General features: G+C 31.9%; 2 protein-coding genes across 2 annotated transcripts in view; both read right to left on the bottom strand.

Annotated features, from left to right (window-relative positions):
• The window catches only part of LOC133188434 (biogenesis of lysosome-related organelles complex 1 subunit 1-like), a 162,222-nt gene that overhangs the window by 102,088 nt on the left and 34,237 nt on the right, over positions 1-25,897 (bottom strand). The window lies entirely within an intron of this gene.
• LOC133188916 (uncharacterized) lies at positions 10,401-16,952 on the bottom strand. Its single transcript, XM_061324391.1, has 7 exons — positions 16,897-16,952; positions 15,076-15,624; positions 14,803-14,919; positions 13,046-13,342; positions 12,407-12,727; positions 11,307-11,478; positions 10,401-10,597 (listed from the first exon to the last, which is right to left on the bottom strand). Exons 1-7 carry the CDS (start codon positions 16,946-16,948, stop codon positions 10,498-10,500), a joined length of 1,608 nt encoding a protein of 535 aa, XP_061180375.1. The 5' UTR covers positions 16,949-16,952; the 3' UTR covers positions 10,401-10,497.

Genomic DNA, 25,897 nt, shown 5'->3' with positions numbered 1-25,897 from the left:
TTTCAAAACTTGTTTATGATGTTTTTGATATATATAATTATATTACTTTAATGAAAAATGAGGCATTTTAAATGTCTTTACTGATAAATAACAACGTTTACTGAAGCGTAACCATTTCATAGAAAAAAAAAATCTGTCCATACTTTTTTGGTGGAATAAATTTCTATTTTTTCTTTGTGGTTGTGTTCTTTATGTCTGTACTAATTAAAACCAGGAAAAAAAGTTACACAGCATGCGGCGTTTGACCCTAGAAGAGCGTGCTAAGGCAGTCAGTATGGTGTCTGCAGGGGGTTCCTTTGGAGAAATTTGTGAAAAATTAAAAAAATAAAAGATTATTCATTCCTCTAATGAAAAATTGTTGCAAATGAATCCAAAATCATAAAAATGTTTACTATAGATAGCGACGGCATTAAGTAAGCACCACAAAGTAATTTCAAGATTGTTTTACAAAATTGGGGAAACCGGAAGTTGAGTGGATTTGGAAGGGGCACCAAGGCATTGGATGACTAATAAGCAATATAGTAGTCAATCAGGGTATATTATTTGATTTTTAAGTGGGAGACTGTTTCCCGTCGCAACTCCCGGACCACCATCGGTAATCACCAACTTCGTTATTAATTTGATCATAATGTTATTCAGCAATCAATTGGTTCTTTAAGGTATGCACAATAAATACAGCATTATGGATCCTATGACCAATAATTAAGCAAAGGTTCCAAACATTCAATTTGAATTATTTTCTACTGCTTCAAACGACGATTTTTTTTCACAAAAGGTTCTTTTCAACAATTAGAATTATTAGTGTGATTATCTGAGAACTTTCCGCTCTACTTTGTCTGAATATTAATTATTAACTTCTCATTTATTGAAATATCTAATCTACGTATTATTTTGAATATTTACTTTTTGTAAGATTTAATATTCTTTCCAGAATTGTTAATGTGCCTGCTTTCATATTTTAAAGTACATTTAAAAAAGGTCATAAATATATATCCCGAAGAGGTTTGTTATTTAAAAAATTGAATAAAAAATTAAAACCTTACAGAACACAAAATAGTAATCATATACAATTACAGAATTCATAAGTCGATTTTAATTACAGGGCACTTATTTTCACTTTTATAATTTTAAAATAAAATGGAATTTCACACATTAGGATCAAGAAGAATTATTTTCTTTAGAAAAGGTTTATAAAGAATTTGGGAGCTGCTTACTGTAAAATAAAAAGTTAGAGTGCCTTATGAAGTTATAAAGATGTTTTATTTGTTTGTTTCTTTGTTTAGCGTCCCTTCGAGGAGAATTTTTCACTCACTTTGAGATTATACATCCTACCGGTAGAGGGCTGCATATTCAGACATGTACTTTGAGGGGTCTCTTTCTTGCTAGCACATACTGCGACTTTAAAAATTCATATTAATAAAGTTAACGTTTACTTTAAGTTTTAGGGAAAAATTAGTGTGAAATTGTTATGTGTGATGATTTAATTATTATTATTTTAGACCTTTACGCTGTTTGTATATACACAGTTCCTCACAGTTAAGATTTATTCCTGCTTTGAAAAACATGTAATAAACATAATAAAGAGAGACCTTTCTATTCAGGCTCTTTAATAGGTTGACGTTGTAGAGTATTGCGGTTAGGTATTTAAATTTTTAACACTAGTGAGTCAAGCTATTTCATTTTTTTTCTTCCATTTTATAAGGTTTCTATCTTTATGACCTATATAAATCAATCATAATTATCTTGTCACCAAGGAAGACTAATAAAAATCATTATGAAGTAACACACGTTTATAACGAGGTGCCAGGGACGCAATATTTTGCTTCGTTATAAGCATAATTTGTGAATGTTAAGCATCAATTCATAAGCGTGTTCACTAAAAGCGTGTTTTACTATATCGTGTATGGGGTACTGAAATTACAAATCGAGGGAGGGACGCGCGGGTTTTCAGTACAATGTTTTTCCTAGCCCGCTTATTTTGACCCAGGGGTAAAAATTCACAAATACGCACGAGTATATAATCAATGATTTTTTTTCTAGCATATAGTCCAGCGTAAGACGGGAGAGTGAGATTTTTCTGTCTTCACAACTTTTAAAAAGTAAACAAATATCGTCTGTAGTCAAAAGTACATAATAATTCAATAAGGGTGCAAATACAAAACCTGTAAAAGAATTTTACCTAGTTTTATTCAAAACACTGTTTTGTGGTCACTTCTGAGTAGCACAGTACATGTAGGTCGCAGAAGGAGAAATGAATTGGAAATTGTTGACGGAAATTTTATTTACTCTTGTTGACGTCATTAGAAACTATTTCAAAGATTGAAATTTAATTTCCAAGTTTACATTTCTGTATAAACCATCCTGCGTATAATTTCTTTGTATGTGTTTTAGGTTTAAAATCTGATTATATATAAGAAATATATTTTTAAATTGTTAAGACGGAAATCGAAAAGGGGTAACCATTGAAGCTTGTTTTCTAAACGGAATATAAGTTGATCCAATTTTTGTCACAAAGAAATAATTCTGCATTTAAATGGTTTTAAATGATAAGAATAAAATATAACGAAGATTGGAAAACTACGAGTTCATAAAGATTTGATTTCTATTTTTTTTTTTTTTATTACAACAGTGTGATGATTGATTGATCAATAGCCTTAATGAGACTTCTTCAGTGAGTAAGAAGGAACACAAGATGTATGTCATAGAATTTCCTTGGTACTTTCCATATAGATATATCATTAATTTTACCTATGGTATCTAATTACAGTGAAATATATTCATGCTTGTTTTTGCAAAATAGTGTTACATAACTATTGAAAATTCTTAATGTTATTCGCCTAAACAGAAATCATAATTTTTTTTTCTAAGAAAAAGCTAAATAACAGATCAAGGCATTATTACAATTTTGTTTTTTTATTTTTTGTTTATATTTACCTTTGTAAATTGTTGGTTTTGGATGTTTTCTTTTTCAGTGTAAATTAAATTATTTTTTTATTGTGATTTGAATGATTTGTTTTGTTGCAATTATAGTGATTAGAGAAATTAGCAAAGTGTATTTTTGGTTTTCATGTTATAAAAAAGCATTAAAAGAAGGTATTAAATTATCATAGAGCTTAAATTACAATATGCAGTCAACTACTGAAACATGAATATTAAAAAAATCATTTGAAAAAAAAGATAATCTTTGTTTAGAACTGATATGAAAAACTTACCTAATGCCTTTTTTATACAAACACTAAAAATTATATACACAACCAGCGTCGTTTTGGACTCGGCCATGATATTTCTGGATAGAAAAATAACCTATTTGCTCTTAATAAAACAGCCAAATAGATCTGTATAAAGTGATTTTGCTTGTCATTCAAACATACCGATAGCATACACGACAAAGGCAAAAACAGAGGCTGGTAAGCAATGCTGAATTCAGAAAGAGGGGCGGGACATTAAGTCTACCATGACTTGTTATGTAAAGAAATATAAAATGTATAGATTATATCTTCAGCATACAGTCAACAAATAATTCAAACTGTTTGCAAAAGTGCGTAAAATGTTTTATTATGAGTTGCAATGTGCTGTGTTACTTATTTGTCTTTGTATTTCATCAGACAATGTTTAGAATATGCAAATTGATATTTAACACTTGTTGTCAGTGCATTATATCCTAGTAGTATACAAATGGACGTCTTATAAGCTATAAATGCTAACAACATCCATATGAATATCTGAAGATCATCTAATGATTAATTACTATAATAAAACACCTGTTCTATCAGGTTACTATCATCACTCTCAACAGGTTAAAATTAAACACACTAAGCATTTAAATCAAGAAAATAAAAACTAGATTTATCAACTTATTTTTACTTAACTTTGGTATTATAACTGACATTTAATTTCTTGATTTCGGGTTTAATGAGGGAATGCATTTAAAGTTAATACTTCATCTAAAGCCGATAAGGGAAAGAAATTCGAGTTATAAAGAAATTTACGATGAATAAAAAAAGATAATAGACATTGATCCTAAATAGAGTATTCTTCAGTGAACTGACGATTGATTTGTTCACAAAGAACGTATAACCACACGCTAAATTTCTAAATCAAATACCAATCTGTATGCAAACACCACAGAATTTTAAATAACACGGTTCAGTATTTATTTCTTTAAAAAATGACTTCACTAATTTAAAATCTATGAAATTCATTTCTGAAAAAAAAAGTTATATTATTTTTTAAATCTAGTTTCGTATTTTGAATTTGAGAAATTGGTTTGTTTGTCTCGGATGTAGCCAAACTATAGAGCGGTTTACTAACGATCAAATCCCATTTTCTATTCTTTGCAGTAATGAATTTTGTTTATTACAAATTTAGTAAGCTAAGTCTGTATAAAAAAGACAGTTTAACGTTCTTTCTTTACATTATTCATTTGATCTGCTTTGAAGATCATACTAACATACACAGATAAACTACATGGATTATGTAAACTTCTGTAACTTACTTATTATATGAAAATGGTTAAATCTTATGAGTAACGGAAAAAGAACTGCATGGTACTATTGAAAGTCTACAGTTAAGACAAGTTTAACAACATTAATATAGGGCATAATAGTAGTAATTATAAATTTGTTTACTATAGGATCAACATGAAGGCAAATATCTTTATGTTAGTCTAAAACCCTTGGGTTTAAATTCAGCATTTAATGTATGCTGGGAGAATTGTCGAGCAATCAGAAACTGAGATATTCTTTGAATTGCAGTCTTTCAGTCTTTCAGAATATTAATTTCTTTTCTTTAGTATCAAAATATTTTCAAATAATAGCTTTCAATTAAAAAATAATAAACTCGGTTTCTTTGTCATTCCACAAATGTAGGTTTCATTTAATTCTGTAACTTGAACATACATAACATTCATTGTGGTCTTTCAAATGTAATAAAATTACATAATGTTGAGAGTTTGGTCCCAATTCAAATATTTTGAATTTATTCTTTTATCAAAATAACGATATTTCAATTCAACATAAATGTTCCCTGGAAGAATTATTGTGAGGAAAGGAAATCCAGATATACCACAATAAAATTTAAGTTCTTAAATTCACAAACGATTCGTTGTATATATCTCAATAAGCAAAACTAGGACTAGATAATTTTTGTAATTTGTTGTCATTTTCATTGAGATTTTCTGATGAATAGTTTCTATAGTGAAACAATTTCATTATGAGATGCTCTCTGCAATGTATTCAGATAACTATGTATATGTAAAAAAAAAAATCATATTAAATGAATATGAAAAGATGCACTGATTGAATCTCAACTAAAAAGCGGTTTAATTATTATATCACCAGATCTTATAGTTCTTGGTACGAACAATTACATGAAATTTAAATCATAAGCAGTTGGCACCTCTACTTTATCTATGCAATTCAAAAGTCAACAAGTTTACGTCAGTATAGAAATAATTTCAATCGTGTCATTTTTCAAGGCAAAAGAACTCTGACATTAGTAGAATAAAACTCTGAACGCATCGGCACCCATTCAGATTTACAGACGGGTGGCGACTGACGATTTGTGCTTAGTCGATTCACATGATCAGTTCAAACATTTTTTTATTCTACATCTGACAAAAATGTATTCCTTATTAAAATATCAAAAACTATTAAAAACGATTTTTTTCTCCGTTAAACACTAATTATTCAAATCAATGTTAGATAACAAAACCATTAAGCTAGTGAAATATCGGATGCTTATTCTCTGAAGATAATTATATTTCAAACATCACTATATGTAGGTTAGTTAAATAACGGAGTAAATGCCAGGTGGCACTTCAGCTAATTCAAATTTTTAATTTATTTTGGAAATCATTTCTTCTGTATTGAAAAATAAATATATTTCAATAAATTACAATTATTATTTGAGTGTGATGGTTGACTTGACATTTTGACATGTCAAATCCTGCTCAAACCGAAACGATGGATGACTAGGAGACAGACGGGACGTCTTGATGGAAACGGAGAGCAGAAAGAGTGGTAACGAAGAAGCTTCTTTTATTGAGCTTCTCGATGATCAAGCTAGATTCGTACGTAAGAAAGAAAAAAGCTGAAATTAGATCGATACTGTAGGCGGTCTTATCTAATCAGGATCACATTTAAAAGAATTGTGTATTGCCAGATAAATAGTCAGACTGATAGATTTGAACTAAAAGTCAAAAATGAAATACACCACATGTTAAGCTGGTCACAATAGCGGAATGGATTTATGCATTAATACTACTATTTCATCATACATGTCTTCCGTTAAAGCAGAAATATTCTATTCTTTGGGGATTAAAAGTCGTTTATTTCTATTGTAAAGTTTAGCATTGAAATTCAATCCCTAAAGAAAGTTTATAATGGCATGCCAAGACAAATCCGGAAAGCTCATCTGGGACAATAAAGTACATGTTTATTGTAAGATTGGGAACAAACAACCATCGTTGGTTTAGTAAAGAAAATCCGTTGTGTTTTGGAAGTTAAATAAAAGTAATTTATATTTAAACTATCTATCTATCTATCTATCTATCTATCTATCTATCTATCTATATATATATATATATATATATATATATATATATATATATATATATATATATATATATATATATATATATATATATATATATATATATATATATATATTACTTTGAAATTCATGTGTTAGTTTAAGAAATAATCTTATTGTACTCGAAGCAGTGTAATTGTAAACATAAACTTTTTTACAGTGGGTAATTTAAAGGCAAGAAATAAGATCATATTTCTCTAAACAGTGGCTTCATTGGCTTTTGTATCCATTAATTTTGGGGGAAAACGTGTATAAACATACATAACCAAAGATAACCTGAACTAATGTTACTTATAAGTGAAGGCAAAGTGTCACAGCAAATTATGAAATAGGTGAAGATAACGGAGAGTAATCGATCTAAAACAATCTAGAAAGAATACAAATCTGTAAACAGGACATAAAACAAGGACCCTTGGAGATTTCAAAGGTAGGATCAGGTGCCTAGGAGGAATAAATATTCCCTGTCGACTGATACTCCCGCTGTGAGCCCTATTATATGTATTGATGATGTAGACGGAATAAACCGTAAAATTAAGCAGAAAAAGCTTTACTACTGGTATGAAATGTTTCAGTCAAAATACGCCCCAATGATAGGTTGTATAGGTTGTATTTACTAACAAAGTCATTAAAAAGACCATAGAATTTACGAAGTGCTGACTTTAAATGAGGTGTTAAAATTCATGTAACATGAAGTTATTTATCAGTGGCATGCCTCGATTTAACAATATTGATAGTTCTCAGAACATTCTCTTGAGTTTCAATTAAAAGGAAGAAGGACACATGGTCACATGACTCTGTTTAACTACGTCAAAGTCTCCATTTATATAAGTGCAAAACGTGTAAAATTCTTGTATAAATTTTTGATAATTTGTTTTACTTTAATAACCATCCTACATTAAAAAAAAAAATATTCTTTGTAAAATTAACAAAATATGAAATAGAGTGATCCACTCCTCTGTTTCCCTGAACTGCGCATCCAACAAGTCATCTGTTAGTACAGCAAGATTATACTCGGTGAATACAGGGGCGTTATCATTATGTAAAAACAGGTCATAATCAATTTATGATGAAATATTTTGAGAAACGGGGAACACAAAAATTATTTTGCATGGCTGATGACGGAAATCTTATATGTAGGTATATCTTATTTTGCTTATTTAGCTTACGTGTGACGTCATAGTTGGTTTTTCGCGTACTCGAAATATCAATGTCACGCTTACGTCTTCATTAACGATGTCCTGTGCAATATTGAGGTCATCTTCAATGATAGAATTTTTTGCAAATTAAGTTTTTTGTTGTTTAAGTTGTTTTAAAAAGTACGTAATTTTCCCTTTCCAGATATAGTTTGATAGAAGAAATTTGCTTTTTCGAATTTTAAAGCCTATTCATACTCTGAAATATTTTAAAGTTACATGTCCATTCACATATTTTTATTTATGCTTAAAAAATCCCATTATGGACAAAGTAATGGGTCCGGAAACATGGAGAATTAAAACTCCATTTAGATACTGTAGGGTATAGTAATTGTCAATCAATATTTCTAAAATAAGGTAAGAAACCTAATGATATAACTGCTTTAAGATATGTGGGACATACTTAATTAGAAATATACAAAATATTTATTTCGGGATCACTGGGATGTATCGAGTTGAAATATATGAATGGGAATAACTATGATTTGTTCATTTATAAAACGTCGTCGATACATCTGATTGTCAAGCTACAACAAGTTTACACCATTTGAATAAATTCTGCTAGAAATATATAAACAGATCGGTTAATAAAGAAGCACAATTAGTGCCTATCGAAATTCCAACGAAATTATTAAATTCTAACACTAACACTACATCCTTAAATATAAGTTTGACCAAGTTTGAAAGATTTATAGTTTCTTGTTGAAAGATCTGCTCCAAAAGCTTTACCAATTTCAATCACATGTACTATCTAGGTCAGATCATCCAGGTACGGTAGGTCAGATGCTACATCCGAATTAAGTCTAGTAGTATGCATCACTACATGCATCATCCATGCAAGTTAATGTACTATAGTGTTCATAGATACCTTTTAACTTGTTAAACTGATATGTATATCAATCATGTATCATGTATTTATATTTCTATTGGAAGGTTTAAACGAAAACACGCTTAACTATTTCACTGATATTCTTCAAAACCCTGTTTTCCGAAAATTAATAAATGATATTTTGCATCTTCGCTAATCAAGGCATTTCTATTCTTCCCCTTCAGCGGATCATTGCTTTATCATCCAGACAAAGTTTAGTGGCGTAATAAATATTGTGAAGTTCTTCCTTTAAGACAACAAAACTCATCCATAAATGAAACGTTTTGCACATTTCTAATCAGTAACTTCATTGTTTGGTTTATTTCCCTTAGCGTCCAACTTCAAGTCTTTCCATCTTATTATGACGATTATTAGCAAACCAAGAGAGAGATTGCTGTAAAGCGTTGTAGTTCCTGATAAAATCTGTATATCTCTAAGACAATTTTTTTGGTTGAATTTATTTTATTTTAAAATTTATTTCTTGAAGATGAACTGTCTGATAAGATTGATACGTTTGTTTTTATTTTAAAAAAAAAATCTTGAAAGTTTAACTACATTTATAAAAGAATAAACAATCTGGAGATCTAAAACACATAGAAATATATGTACAAACAATGCACCATTTGTTTCAAATGTACAGCTCAGAAACAAAAACAAAAACAAAATAACCCAACTTGCTTTTGTGAACTAATTAAATGTACATTTTTGAAAATAAATTTATTGCTACTAAACAACGTCGCAAATAAAAGGATGAAAGATTTTGCAATTTAATTTAAGTTTAATTTTTTAATCAGAGTTGATAATTTACTAGTATTATTTTCTCGCTCCCGAACTTTGCACAATTTATTACCCTAGTGCAATTAAGCATGCTATAAACAAATTTTTCACATAACACTTTTTTTTAATTTGGCACCTTTCTCGCTAGAGTGCTTCCACATATCTCTTAATTTATAAGTCATTAGCATGTTTTGAACAAGGTCTTGTCTTCTTTATTGGGTCCACATGTTTTATTCAGATTTGAATCAGAACAGTATTGTGGGGACTACTGAATAAATGGTACTAACACCTTTAAGTTTCTTTTGATAAACACAATTTAAGAGAGTTTCTCAAGGGCAATGCATTTTTCTACATTAGCCGGTAAACGACCTCGAATGGAAATCAATCTAAAGCAATTCAGGGGAATTTTAGGCTGGAATATGAAGAATTTTGTAAAAGCATGCCAATGGCTAAAAACGACATGTGAAAATAGATCAGTTCAAACAACGTTCCGTGAAAACCTAGTACATAAAATGCCTAGCTGCATTTAGGCTGTTACTAGTGGAAAAGAAGAGCACTAAATATTACAACGTAATTTATCGATCATCAATATCAAATTATATTTATATAAATAAATAGCAAACTTCATCATACGTTTTGTTTGAACTTTGATTGATAGCAATATACTTATTGTGTACTCCTCCATGCACCTGATCCTACCTGTGATGTTTTTTAGAGGTCCGCTTTGCTCTCCTTCCAACTTGTATTGATTTAATGGACTTACGAGCTTGGTTTCTGTTGGCATTTTATTCCAAAATGTGCATTAGTTTATGAGTTCTATATGATTGATACTAAGTTTTTAGCAATTCTACTAAATAGTTTGCTATTTGTCAAAACTGTTATATACGTATTTTGTTGATGTTTGTATTATCAACACTCTTTGTCATTCTGCATCTCAGTAAACCTTATAGTAAGTATAAATTGAAGTAATGGAATAATGACAATTTAATTAACATCACCTACTGACACCTAAATAACATCTAATCATAGTGAATATACCAATTTTTATGATTGAAATGCTTTTTGTGTTCAATACAAAACACCGGGGTTAAACGTCATCTTTTGTTGTCCTAGATCTTTTTCTACGTATTGATGAATCGCGTAATCAAACAAATGGTTGGACTTGTACCTTGAAAACAAAACAAAATGAAACAGATTTAGCAGCTTTGAAGTTAAAATTGTAATAAATGTTCATGAATTAATTCAAAATAAATCTACATACACACTCATACACAATTATAAATTACCACATTAGACATATCAGTCTCATCATATATGTAAACGTTTGTCTCTAGAGTTAATATAACCTCTCAAGTACTTTTACACAAGGGCAAATCTTGTTTCTTACTGAGGGGGCTCTTTGTTGGCAAGAAGTCGATAGTTATTTTCTTTATAATCACTTTAATTGAATGATGGAAATTTTGAATATTACACTTGTTATACTTTCTATAACGACTGTAAAGCTGAAAGCACTTTGTGCGCAACTTCACATATCCCACAAAATCTGTCTATGTAGATCAATATCTAGTTAAACAATAACTTATGTTCTTCACTTTTGATTTTAATTTTGTAATTCTTATATCTGCATTGACCAATTCAGTGAAATAAGATTGACCATTATTTTTTCTTTGATATACGTAACTACTCCTCTTATAGAAATGCCAAAAATATCATCTGAAGAAAGGGTATATCAACCAAAATTGTTTCATCGATATGTTATTTTTTGTTTTTGTTTTGTTTTTGTTTTGTTGTTGCTCTTTTTGTAGAAAAGCAAAAATGTATGCTAGCCTTCATATCAGCAAGGTTTATTGTAAATTACAAACCTCTTGTTTGTTTACCTCTTATAGACCTTTAATGTTGTTATTGACAGTAACGTCACGCCCGCCGCTAATGACAGCGCGCCGAACACGCCCACTAGGGACACCTTCCATGAGCTGATTATGCATGATGGGGTCCCATCTATCTGTCGACAATCAGACAACACATCGCAGTCGAATTGGCTACATTGCCCTTTGAATAAATAATAAACATAATTCATAGTATTATTTTCATTCGTTAATCATGTTAATATGGTCCAAGATGTGTTTTCATCGCATAATATAAATCCAGAATGTGATTGAGATAAAATAACTCCTTCTATAATTATAATTGCAAATGTAACTGTCTAGATGTACAAGCAAACGACCCATTAGCCGTAAATGACACAGGTTAATGTATCAGGTTTCATGTCTCAGATTTCCTTTTATTGTCCTCTCTTTAAATCACCTTAAACATGCAAAATGGATATACTGTATACAGAGTTATGTTTTCCCCTTCATACTTATAATCAGATTTGCCCCGCTTTGAATGGGAAAGGAAAATGCCGTTTTCTTTGAATTCGCCCCGTTTAAAATTCGCCGACTTGCGAGGGCTAAAGAGCCGAAAATAAAACGGGGCAAAATTTCTCTGTATACAGTATATTTCCTCAAACAACCTTTATTCTGTTAAGATAACTAGAAAAGTTCTAATTTCTATGCATTGGAAAATAAAGGGAAAACACTTAATTAATCAAAAGTTTATATTTTATCAAAATATAAATATAAATTTAGAATCCAAATTCTTATTTGAACCATTGCAAAATGTTATTTTATTTATGAGATTAAAATTTTAAAATCTATTTAAGCAAAATATTTGCGTTACTAGTATTGAAATACCAAGAGAAGTACTAGTAACCCATGCGACATCACTGGCCAAGTATCGCAACGGATACTTGGCGAGCGATGAAACGCAGGAGTAACTACCCCTGTAAATATGCAATTAATACGAGTATTTACTGTTTAATGCATATTTATATGAAATGAACAGTGTGGCTACTTCTGCAGTTTGGATGCTCTCTATCAAAATAATGACACAATAAGCTGCAAATAACGGAACCACTGTTTAAACAGTCTGCACCAACCTTGTTCCTCTGTAGAGATTAGAAGATACACTCTCCCTGATGCTTGGCGACCGCCGATTGAATTTGCCACACAGCGAAAATACCCTGTATCTGCTGACGTCACACTGCGTATGATTAAAGCTGGCGAACTTGTTGTAGGTGTATTGTATTTGACTGAATTACTTGTATCCACTGCAGTGGTTGTGCCATTGCTTTGTTCATATTGCCACTGAATTGAATTCAAGGCTTCTCCGTAAAATGTACATATCAATGTAACAGTTGAACCTTTTGTTGATGTCACAGGTGAACCGGGTACAACCCAAAAGGATACAGATGTAAAGCCTGAGACATAAATATTGATGTTTTATACAGATATAAAAAAAATTATGTACAACAAAACTTTTCAACGGTTTAAAATAGACATAGCTAGGAGCCGACCGAATGCTAATTAAATTGCAGGTCGGTTAACTGCTTAACTCGCTAGTCATCTATATAGTTATATGTATGGGAATATATTTTTTCATTCGTTTGTTCATTTAAATTTCCCTCAATTTCTTTTGATTAAAAATGCTACCTGAAAATTGATGTTCAAAACAAAAAGATTTACCTGTATATCATACTTAATTGCTACTAAAAATTTATTTAAATGTTATGACGTACTGTTAGTTGTATCTAAGTATGCCATTGTAGTGCTCTGTCCTGTTCCGACGGAATTTACTGCCAGACATCGATAGTTTCCGACATCTGAGATTTGTACGTCGTGTATTGTTAACGATGGTGTGGTAGGGTTGGATCCAATATACTTTGTTGTGTTTGCTATATCCACATTCGTTGTGACTCCAGACCTCTGATATTGCCAAAACACTGACGACACATTGCCACTAACCGAACAGGTGATTGTTGCAGAAGAACCGACCGACACAGTCAAGCTTTGTCCAATAATTACGGTCGGTAAACCTGTCGAGAAAAAAACTACCAAGTGAACCTCTACTTATTTTTCTGTTTCAATTTACACTGCACATTTATAACTTTTGCAGTAAAATTAGTTACCTTTTTCATCTCTTAACGAAGCCGAGTATTTCTACCTTAGAGATTTTGATAAATGTTCTTGAATTCATTTTTACTATTATATTTATTGTTTTAAGATTAAAAAATCGAAAATTTACCGTCCCGATTTCTTCAATCTCAAAAGTTGTCAAATTTTACTATTGGACCCTATGGGAATTTGTTGGAAAAGTGCCAAATTATCACATTTTCCATATTATTTTGTATTTCTGCCTTAGAGATTTCTTTTTTCAGCCAAGGATTGAAAGTTATTGTAAAAAGCAACCAAATTGTGAAATTTCAAATAAGTTTACCTTCTAGGTTGGTGTAGGAATTATTACAAAATTTATTTTTTTTCAATGCCCAATACCTCTAAAATTGCCATATTGCGGTATATGTATATATCGGTGCAGATGGATTATCGGCGAAGATGAATTATTTTGGTAAAAAAATTAGCAATGTTTAGATCGCTAGTATGTTTCTTTTTAGTAAAATATCCATGGACGTCTTGAATACACAATGCAAGCGAGTCATGTGTCATTCTTCAGCGTCATGCATTGCTTACAAAATCGGACAAAGTGACGTCGTTAGAGCCATTTCAGAGGTTTTTTTTCTCATTATTGTCCTAAAAGCACAATTTCAGACCCATAGGCGTTACAGATGGTGTTGATTTTGTATTAAAATCACAATATAATATTTTGGAAAGGGGTAATGCCGCACAAATGACTGCATGAAATTAAAAAGCTGCTCAAAGTCATGAGCACTTGAATTAGACTCAGTCTCGTTAAGCTAACTTTCCTAATATTTTTAAATGGCAAAATGCACGAGGCTTGTCGAGTGGCTATTGACAATGAAAAAAAAACAGAAGAATAATCGATAACTACTAGTATAAGGCGCATACATGTAGTAAAGGAACCTTGATCAATTTAATAATTTCTTCAAAGTATGTGTAATTATTACTTCGCAGATAACGGCAACCAATCAAATGCTGCACCGATCAAGTAAATCCTCCATCATTTCAGAGAAACACAGAAGAAATCACTGTGTGAGAGTAAGGAATATTATCAATGGGAAAAATTTGTACATTTTTTATTTACTGATCTACTGTTTATTGTATATAATGGAAATGTAGAAGGAACAACAATGTGTATGTACATGTTGCAAATATATTAAGAAATACACAGTCATACATCGTAATGATATACTAGTAACAGTAACATATAAAAACTTAGATAGTTAAGATATTTTGACGGAGGACAAAGTCTCAGGTTTATCCTGTTTTCACAAAGGGCAAAGTATAGTATCTTATTATTTATTAATTCTTATTTTTGCAAATATTAATAGAGCAAAGATGAATTGAGCTAATCTCAAACCTGGGACGTAGCAGTTTGGATCGGTTATGCCACTTGGACAATGGCAAAGGTAGTCTCCAAATCTGTCCTCGCAAGTACCACCATTCATACAGGGATTCGTCAGACAGTCATTAATATCTTTAAAAAAATATATAGATGTATAGGGTCAGTCTCCTGTACATAAAACAATTGTATTTTCTTAATGGATGCTTAATGTTGCATCATTGATATCTTTTTTGGAAATATTCAACAAATCACAAAATAGGTGAAAATTTCTTCTTTGTTTCAACTTACCATCAGCACATGTTCCACTGGATATAGCACCTGAAAGAGAGGTCAAGAGGTCAAATGACGTTAGATACGTGTAGTCGTTATGGGAAGATATGCTTCTCAAAACTGCCGAATTCACGCCTGATCCAACTCCGACACAAAATATAGTTACACCGATTGCTTTCAGTTGATCAGCCTCGTTAGAAATCGTGCTTTGTCCGTCTGTGACAAGAACACCTATTTTAGCAGCATCACTTCTGGCTCCTCTATAGGATTGGAAAGAGTATAATCTCGCATAGTCCAGTGCTTCTCCTATGTCAGTCCCGCCACTGCTAAAACTAATGGCGGAGACTGCATTTTGGAGTGACGTAATGGTAAGGTAAGCATTAAGTTGAAAAACTTGTTTGGCGGAGGATTCAAATGTAACTACACTAAACTGATTGGCAGTAGTTCCTATTTGAAAGTTGGAAATGACAGCATTGACAAAGGTCTTCATTTTCCCAAAATTTGTTAAGCCAATACTTCCTGATTCATCCATTAAGAAAACAATATCTCCCCTAGAAGTGCATTGACCTGCAACATATAGCGAAAATACAAGAAAAATTTACATCTATATTTTTATTTGATTTTTAGACAAATGTAAATACAATATTCGTTTCATGCTTCAAAAATGAAATAAAGCCATAGGTGTTCTTTTTGATTTCCTAATCATAATTTTCTTGTTTAGTGGTTAAAAAACATTCATTACTTGGCGTTGTTTAGCATGTAATATGAGGAACGTGGTAAAATACAAGAAACAGAACAGAACAATAAGAACACTTAATTTAAGAAGAAGAACAAAAATATACCCCTCATTAGTGTGCATCAATTATATGATGGTTTCTTCTGCTAAATTTTATTACAGATAACAGATTCCGATTCCGAACAATTAATCTTTGACCTGCCAGACGCTCTTTGGGTCACCAAATATTGGATATTTTATTTTTTAAAAATCTTGCATATCGACATAAGGCCTAATGTTTTTTTTTAAAAAAGGAACTTGAACATAGGGTAGAAATATGCATCAATGAATGAAAAAAATAACAGTGCCTGCATCATCAGTCATACTGAATTTGATTTAATGCCCCCCAACACACAATAATTTCAAGTAATACAATAAAATATCAGATGAACATAAATACATAAATGTAAACCTATGTTATACCTCCAAAATATGATTGAAAACATCCATTGATACAATCATGTACATTGGATATTTATATTCAGTGTGAAATATGCCGATCAAATTGAGTCTTTGATCTCTCGAAAAGTTTCACTGGATCCCTATGCTTCGAGTTTTCGGGATGCTGCATGTCGACACACCTATTTTGGATAATCTATATGTCAACATATTTTTTTTAAAAAAATATAACATGTATAAAGAGGACAGAATAATTTAAAAAAAAATAGTTTTGATATTTTATATTCAAAAAACTCTTATTCTTCTCCGATTGCATTTCTCTTAATATAGATTTGTTGCATTTTGTCAGATTTAAATTGCATGCCGACATAACTAAATCCTGCACGTCAACATTATCTTTCGAAGCTTCATATTGAATTTGATTCAACAACCCCCTCCCCCACCCACCTCAAAACGCACAGTAAAATAAATCAATTCTATAAAAAAAAAAAAAAAAAGAAAGCAAAATAAATAAATATAAAACCATGCTCCGCACTGTCTCCTTTTCTGACGTTACAATACCTATCATATTTATATTCACTTGTTCCAATAGTAAGGAAGATAAAATGAAATAGACATATCAATAATCAAATTCTAAATTACATAAACACAACAAAATCGAATACTTAGAATATCTGGGATAAGTGTGAATATCCACAACACAGAGTGTAATTTCATTCTTCCTGAGCTGCACCTTAAGTCTTAAAAATTGTATCTTAAAGTCTAAATCTGCGATACGACACATACATGATCATGTGATCATGAATTAACAAGACGGGGTATAAAATATATTTTATGTCTGCACACGTCCTTGAGATCTTGACAGTGATCAAACGAAAAAGTTCTTTTGACTTACAATCGATTTTCCCTGCGAGCTGGTAAAATATTGCAATTTGCAATTAAAAGTTTACTATTATTATTATTCAAAGCACGTTATCGAGCGCTTAAGTAAAGAGGTAGTTTTCTTTCCATTGTTATATATTTGTTTTCCTATACAAGACGCGTGCATGACATTTACTTTTGATGAAAAGGAAAAGTATCTGTAAATATAGTGAAAAATTCTGTAGGCTATTTTACAAAATAACATGAAAGTAATCTGAGAATATAATCTTTTTGAGGGAATCTGATCTGGAAAATAGTTTTGCTGTCACGAAGTCCACTACGAATAACGTTCGTCCAAAAGATAACGTCCGCAAACTTACTTGTTTGAAGTTCATTTTAAACAAAATCTTTTTCTATCAAAGTGTTCTCAGATACCAGCGATTTTCAATCTTTTTCTTATTCAAAAAAAAAAAAAAAAAAAAAAAAAAAAAAAAAAAAAGCCACTAGTACTGTTCTCTGAAAATGATAGACATTGGTACAAACCTTGCAAGATATTACATAAATAAATTAGAATCCAGGGATATTGCGAAAAATACTTCAAAACAGCAAAATAAATAAATAAATATATTAATAATAATAAGTAAATAAAATAAAATTTAACTTTTTTAATTCAATCCAACTGTCTTTCTCTACATGGTTTTAATTTTCTCCTAAGATCTTAGTCTCTCCTCTATAGTTTTAAGTCTCTTCTTTATAGTTGTTAGTCTCATCCCTATGCATGGTTTGAAGTCTCTCGCCTGTAATTCTTAGTCTCTCCTCTATAGAATAGAATAGAATAGAATTTATTTGCCAATCATGGTCCCACTGGGGGCATAACATAGATACAAGCATAATTTGTAACACTCAAGAGGACAAAAAAAATACATGAACATACAGCAATACAGAACATAAAAATACTAGATGTTGAGTCTAAGCAAAACAGAGTTGATGAATAATTTCAATTATCTCCCTTACACCAGGAAGCCATATATGGCATTACAATTGAGTCCCTAAACTACAAAATATTTCAAGGGACAGTGCTCTAGGAAATACATGTCTCAGAAGTGTAACTGTCTGGACAGCATTCCTCCTCATAACTTATATAGAACAGTAATTCAATAATGTATGTATCATATAAAATAGAGAAAATGTACATAATCGAGAAATTTAAACAAATTTTACCATGGTGGGTGTATAAATGTAAATAGATTACAAGATAAAGGTGCATTAATGGTTGCCAGTCTACAGAAGACATCAAGGGACGGTGCTCTAGGAAATGCATGAATTCTAGTCAATTAAAAAAAAACATGAATAAAAGGTTGCATTCCTCCTCATGTCTAATGTAGATAAGCAAAATGAGCACAATTATAATTAACAAAATGTAGCAATATACAGTAATATTGTTTAAAAATCATATACATTGTTTTGATATGAATTGACTTAGTATTCTTAAGATTGACTCATTTTCATTTGAAAATAGCCATATAAGCTTCTCATTAAAATCAAGATTAGGGAAATTGGTACATAGTTCTGAGACAGATTTTAAGAAAATTTCTCGTTCATCTTTGAATTTAGTGCATTTGAAGAGAAAATGTATTTCATCCTCCACCTCATTCAAATCACATTTATGTATGAGTCTCTTTCCTATAGTTTTAAGTGAAATATGGAGATAACGAACAGTATTCAAGCTCAAAGTTCATTAAACAATACAAATCGGGATCAGAGCAAACACGGACCTCAAAAAACAGAGATGGGATCAGATGCTATGGAGAAGTTAGCATCCCCTGCCGACCGGTCACACCCGCCGTATGCTCCTTGTCATGATCGGAAAATAACGGAAAAATCCGTCGACGATTCAGTGTGTAAATAATGGCCTAACAATTAGTATGAAAAACGTCAGTCAGCATATGACTTAATGAGAGATTGTTTTTGCTGACAAGGTCATTCTAGCGACCATAGAACTTAGGAAATTATGACTTTAAACGAGACTGTTGATATTCTTGTTTTTCAATAACTTGCCTCGTCTTAGAATTGTTCATACGTAGAGCATGCTCTTGCGTATCGAATCAAATGAGAGATATACACCCCATATGCAAGTGATAAGGGTATATTGCGGCATAAGTAAGGGAAGTTGACGATTGAAAAGTTAAAGTCATCATGTTTATCCTAAAGCTTTGTTGTTAGATTACCATCAACGTCTTTTTCTAGTAAAATATCCAAATATGAAACAGATGTGTCAGACTTTGTTGTATCTTTTATTTCAAGCTCACTGGGATATATCGTGTCGACATATGAATGGAAATAACTTATAATTGATAAGACGTCGTCGATGTATCTAAATGTCGAGTTGAAGGCCACAGCAAGAGATTTCTTTTTCTCATGTATAAGATTTTGAATAAATTATGCTTCATTTGAATACAAAAATAGGTCTGCTAACAACGGGGCGCATTTGGTACCCATGGAAATTCCAACAGATTGTTGGAAGACCTGATCTCCAAAAACCACATAGATATTGTCAATCAAGCATCTTTTAGTTTCAATTTCAGAGTACTCGTGGGTACAATCAGAATGTATTTTTAAAAACAAAATAATTTTGCAAATGACCAGCGACAAGGTAAGTAAATTTACGAGTTCCATTTTTATTGAAAAATCAGCTGTCAATGATGTCAAAAAACCTGGACTTTAATTTATCGTTGAGAATGGTTGTATACAGAGTTGAAAAGTCGTAAGTTTTTATGTTATTGATTTTGGTAAAATTTTGTGACTTCAAATTTCCAAAAGTTCCTTGGAATTTTTAAGTATCCACTTCTAATTTTACATTTTCTCAAACATATTGTTGCACAGTACTCCTGAAGTTTTTCCTTCATTGCTGTTAATATTTTAGTGAGGAGTAAAGAAAAAGGCTTGGTAGAACATTTACTGAAACCCGCTATGTATCTTTGTTTGTAAGGATTTTTATGAAGTTTCGGAATACAATATAACTATGGTAATTCGAATTCATTTTGGTTGTTGGGAATATTAAAAATAAGTCTCTCCTACAAGTATGTACTTTTTGGTCTCTCCTCTAATGATCTTAGTCTCTCTTCTATAGTTTTAAGTCTCTTCTCTCAAGTTCTTAGTCTCTTCCCTATACTCTTAAGTCTCTCCTCGATAGTTCTTAATCTCTTCTCTACAGATCTTAGCATCTCCTCTATGGTTTAGCTCTCTCCTCTATAGATCTTAGTCTTTCCGCTGTGGTTTTAGCTCTCTTCTCTATAGATCTTAGTCTCTTCTCTATGTTTTAGCTCTCTCCTCTACGGTTAAGCTCTCTCCTTTATAGAGTTTTGTCCCTCCTTTATAGTTTTAGCTCTCTCCTCTATAGATCTTTGTCTTTCATCTATGGTTTAGCTCTCTCCTCTATAGTTTTAGCTCTTTTTTCTATAGATCTTAGTTTGTCCTCTATGGTTTTAGCTCTCTCCTCTATAGATCTTAGTTTCTGCTCTATGGATTTAGCTCTCTCTTTCTCTTCTATAGATGTTAGTCTCTCCTCTATGGTTTTAGCTTTCTCCTCTATAGATCTTACTCTCCCCTCTGTGGTTTAGCTCTCTCGTCTGCAGTTGTTAGTCTCTCCTTTATAGTATTTAGTATTTCCTCTCAAATTTTTGGTCTCTCCTCTTTGTTTTTTAATCTCTCCTCTATAGTTTTTAGTCTTACCTCTATGGTTATGAGTCTCTTCTTTGTAGTTCTAAATCTCTCCTCTATAATTCTTAAGTCTCTATAGTTTTAAATCTCTCTTCTATCGTTTCAAGTCTCTTCTCTAAAGTTCTTAGTCTCTCCCCTATAATTTAAGTCTCTCCTCTGTAGTTCTTAATCTCACTTCCACAGTTTTAAGTCTCTCCTCCATAGTTCTTAATCTCTCTATAGATCTTAACCTCTTCTCTATCGTTTAGCTCTCTCCTCTATAGATTTTAGTCTCTCCTCTATGGTTTTAGCTCTCTCCTCTATAGATCTTAGTCTCTCCTCTATAGTTTTAGCTCTCTCCTCTACAGATCTTAGTTTCTGCTCTATGGATTTAACTCTCTCTCTTTCTCTTCTATAGATGTTAGTCTCTCTTCTATGGTTTTAGCTCTCTCCTCTATGGATCTTAGTCTCTCCTCTATTGTTTTAGCTCTTTTCTCTATAGGTCTTAGTCTGTCCTCTGTGGTTTTAGCTCTCTCCTCTATAGATCTTAGTCTCTGCTCTATGGATTTAGCTCTCTCTTTCTCTTCTATAGATGTTAGTCTTTCCTCTATGGTTTTAGCTCTCTCCTCTATAGATCTTAGTCTCTCCTCTATTGTTTTTGCTCTTTTCTCTATAGATCTTAGTCTGTCCTCTATGGTTTTAGCTCTCTCCTCTATAGATCTAGGTCTCTGCTCTATGGATTTAGCTCTCTCTTTCTCTTCTTTAGATGTTAGTCTCCCCTCTATGGTTTAGCTCTCTCCTCTATAGATTTTAGTCTCCCCTCTGTGGTTTAGCTTTCTCGTCTGCAGTTGTTAGTCTCTCCTTTATAATATTTAGTCTTTCCTCTCAATTTTTTTGGTCCCTCCTCTTTGTTTTAAAATCTCTTTTCTAAAGTTTTTAGTCTTTCCTCTGTGGTTTTAAGTCTCTTTTTTGTAGTTCGTAATATCTCTTCTATAATTGTTTAGTCTCTCTTTATAGTTTTAAATCTCTCTTTTATAGTTTTAAGTCTCTCCTTTATAGTTCTTACTCTTTATTGTTCCAAGTCTCTCCTCTATAGTAATCTAACAACCATGCTTTATGATAAACGTGATGACTTTAACTTTTCAATTGTCAACTTCCCTTACTTATGCAGCAATATACCTTCATCACCTGCATACGGGTTTTATATCTCTCAGTTGATTCGATACGCAAGACCATGTTCTAACTATGTACAATTTCTAAAACGAGGTAAATTATTGACAAACAAGTTGATGAAACAAGAATATCAGCAGTCTCGTTTAAAGTCATCATTTTGTAAATTCTATGGTCGATACAATGACCTTGTCAGCAAATACAATTTATCATTGAGTCAAATGCTGACTAACGTTTTTGATTATAATTGTTAGGCCATTATTCACACTGAAATGTCGACGGATTTTTCCGTTATCTCCCGATCATGACAAGGAGCACACGGAAGGTGTGACCGGTCGGCAGGGGATGCTCACTCCTCCATGGCACCTGATCCCACCTCCGATGTTTTGGAGGTCCGTGTTTGCTCTGCTCCTATTTTGTAATGTTTTATGGACTTTTGAGTTTGAATACTGTTCATTATCTCCATATATTTCATTCTTACTCTCTCTATATAGTTCTAAGACTCACTTCTATAGTTCCATGCACAGATACTTTATTATTTCTTTATTAAATATTTGAACCCATAGTATAATAATACACTGTAACACAAGGTATCTAAATCAAATTATACGTCGCCCGCGTAGTGCATTTGATAAAGTGTTTGGTGCACAGTTGCAGATTAAGTATATAGTTGATCCATTCGTCGCTGGTTCGAATCCACTGTATGACACGGAGACCGGTCCTTTTGATGAGACCGTATAAACCGAAGTCCCATGTCGCAGTAGGTGCTGGCACGAAAAAGGCCTCTCACTACTCATTTTTTTTTCTTTTCCGAATACAAGTCTAAATTTGCTTCCATCCACGGCAAGTGGTGGCGTCTCATTTTCATTATGTGAAAAATTCTCGAAGGAACATTTAACGAAAAACAAAAAACAAACAAACAAACAAACAAAAACAGGGAGTATCCTCTCCCTAGAATTGCAGTCAATTACACTTTAAGAGAAAATGCGCTGGCAAACTGTTTATTACCATTGTCTTTTACGATAATTTTTCTACACAACCATATATGGCGTGTTTGTCTTCATTTTCTTTTATCTCCGTAAACAGCGTCAAGGCTCTGTTCGCCGACTGTAAAAGTCGTCTAGCACCATGAAGTGGTAAGTACTAATCCCTAGCGAAATATGGCCTTGGATTTTGATTCGCTAAAAATCTGTTTCTATTGTTCTAAGTCTGTTATTTATATAGTCCTTTGCCCTTACCCAACTTTAAGGTCCAATGTAAAGAGTTTCGATCGTCGCAGGTGCTCCTCTCAGTCTTTCTGTACCTCTTTGTTTAAAAGTTAAGAATTACTTGAAGACTGAAGAACCTCGCCGGCTGTGTCCCACTCCGTCAAAACTGCTGAGAAGAACGTCTTGCTCCAATCTTAGGGAATTATCAATGATTAGCGTAAATTACACTTTTATTGAGTCCACTGTTACAACGCACTTTAAAAAATTACGCACTTTGAATTTTTTTTCAAAGTGCGTTAAATTTGGGACCAAGTTAATGCACTTTAAAAAAAATATTTTCAAAGCGCATTAATATCGACCATATTTACGCACTCCAAGGAACTTTTGGAACATTTGAAATCACAAAATTTTACCAAAATCAACAACATAAAAACTTACGACTTTTCAACTTTATATACAACTATTCCCCACGATAAATTAAAGTCCAGACTTTCTGACATCGTTGACAGCTGCTTTTTCAATAAAAATGGAACTCGTAAATTTACTTACCTTGTCATTGGTCATTTACAAATTTAAAAAAAAAAAGCACTCTGATTGTACACACAAGTACTCTGAAGTTGACATTAAAAAGATGCTCGGGTTTCTGATTGGCAATATCTATGTGGTTTTTGGAGACCAGGTCTCCTAACAATCTATTGGAATTCCCATGGGTACCAATTGCACCCCGTTATTGGCAGACCTGTTTTTGTATTCATATGAAGCAGAATTTGTTCAAAACCTTTAATTTTAAATGAAAAGAAGAAAACACTCGCTGTGGCCTTCAACTCGACATTTAGATATATCGACGACATATTGTCAATTAACAATGGTTATTTCCATTCTTATGTCGATATATCCCAGTGAACTTGAAATAAAAGATACCACAGAGTCTAACACATCTGTTTCATATTTGGATATTTTATTAGAAAAGACGTTGATCGTAATCTAGATGATAACAAAGTTTTATGATAAACGTTATGACTTTAACTTTTCACTCGTCAACTTTCCTTACTTTTGCAGCAATATACCTTCATCACCTGCATACGGGGTTTATATCTCTCAGTTGATTCGATACGCACGAACATGCTCTACGTATGAACAATTTCTAAAACGAGGTAGGTTATTGACAAACAAGTTGATGAAACAAGAATATCAGCAGTCTCGTTTAAAGTCATTATTTCGTAAGTTCTATGGTCGATACAAAGACCTTGTCAGCAAATACAATCTATCATTAAGTCAAATGCTGACTGACTTTTTTTCATACTATTTGTTATGCCATTATTTACACACTGAATTGTCGACGGATTTTTCCGTTATTTCCCGATCATGAAAAGGAGCACACGGCGGGTGTGACCGGTCGGCAGAGGATGCTTACTCCTCCATGGCACCTTATCCCACCTCTGAAGTTTTATAGGTCCGTGTTTTCTCTGCTCTTATTTTGTAATGTTTAATGGAAAGATAAAGAGTTGGGCTGAGGGACCATCTTTTCCTCGTTCTCGATGAGCGCGTAGATCAATTCATCAGTTTTTCGAAAGAAATATAACAAAATAATGCCGTCTATTATTAGAATTTTTGTTTTACACATATTTTTTCAAAGTGTGTTAAGTGTATCCATGGTAAAAAAATGCTGATGTACACTCTTAACGCAACAAAAAAAAAAAAAAAAAAAAAAAAAAAACACAAACAAACAAACAAACAAACAAAAACAAAACAAAAAAAAAAAAACCAACAACAAACAAAAAACAAAACAAAAACAACCAAAAAAAATAATGATAATAATAATAATAATAATAATTCAAAGTGCGTTGATTTTGTCCCAAAATTAACGCAATTTGAAAAAAAAAATATTTTCGAAGTACGTTGATTTTGTCCAAAAAAATTTCAAAAGTGTTTTAATTGCCACAGTCCACCCCTGTCGTAATCGGATGAGATATCTTTGCTTAATTAATATGTATATCATCTACTATATATAGGTTCCTCCCATAATTATTGTTGTTGTTTTTTTTAACCAGTATCATGAATGTATATATTCTCATTGTTGATCAGAGTAATTATTTTCGAGTACATGCAGCTAGACTCCTTTGGGGGAGGGGGATTCCCTATTCTTTAAATATTATCATCTCAAACGGACATCTTAATTTACAAGATGCAAACTGTAACATGTGTAATTGGGAAAAATTTTAATTAATAAATAGAAACTCAATAGACACATTTAATAAAGTTAATTTGTTCAAGTTCATTCTCAAAATCAAGTAAAATATATATCTAGAAATAAGAAAATCAAGAAATTCTAAGAATCTTTTGTTTTTCTGTAAAATCTCGGTGTTAGTCATGTATCTCAGTAAACATCACTCCACTGATTGAATTTCATGTATTTTTGACAGGTTATCGTGCCTTTACCAAATAATTTTCCGAAAAGGGGGGGGGGGGGTCAAGGCCGAGCGGATTGTCTTATTTTTAGAAAATAAGCGGACATTTGTTATGCCGCGTTTGATTTGAACATTTTTTTACTAAACCGATTTTGCAATATCTAGCGTCAAATAAAACAAAAATCTTGATTTATTTTCTATATGAGGGTGACTTATTTGACTTTATAATTCTTTCTTTAATATACACTTTTCATCATTGGACCTTTTAATAGTTCAGTAATCTTTATTTTATAGATCTCACATTATACTCTTTTTATAAT

Source organism: Saccostrea echinata, unplaced genomic scaffold (genome assembly GCF_033153115.1).
Source record: "Saccostrea echinata isolate AGI-Se365-2 ecotype Australia unplaced genomic scaffold, CSIRO_AGI_Sech_v1 ptg000016l, whole genome shotgun sequence".
NCBI classification, from domain to species: Eukaryota; Metazoa; Mollusca; class Bivalvia; order Ostreida; family Ostreidae; genus Saccostrea; species Saccostrea echinata.
The sequence above is the reverse complement of the archived record's forward strand: the minus strand, read 5'-3'. Positions and strand labels throughout refer to the sequence as shown.

What these genes read in the sequence shown, in the direction of transcription:
- LOC133188916 (XM_061324391.1), bottom strand. Translation starts at nt 16,948, where the DNA reads ATGAAATTACACTCTGTGTTGTGGATATTCACACTTATCCCAGATATT. An exon ending in ATACTTAGATACAACTAACA is followed by an intron (nt 12,728 to 13,045) that starts GTACGTCATAAC and finishes TTTATGTCTCAG; the next exon opens with GCTTTACATCTGTATCCTTT. An exon ending in ACATTAAAGGTCTATAAGAG is followed by an intron (nt 10,598 to 11,306) that starts GTAAACAAACAA and finishes TTTGTTTTCAAG; the next exon opens with GTACAAGTCCAACCATTTGT.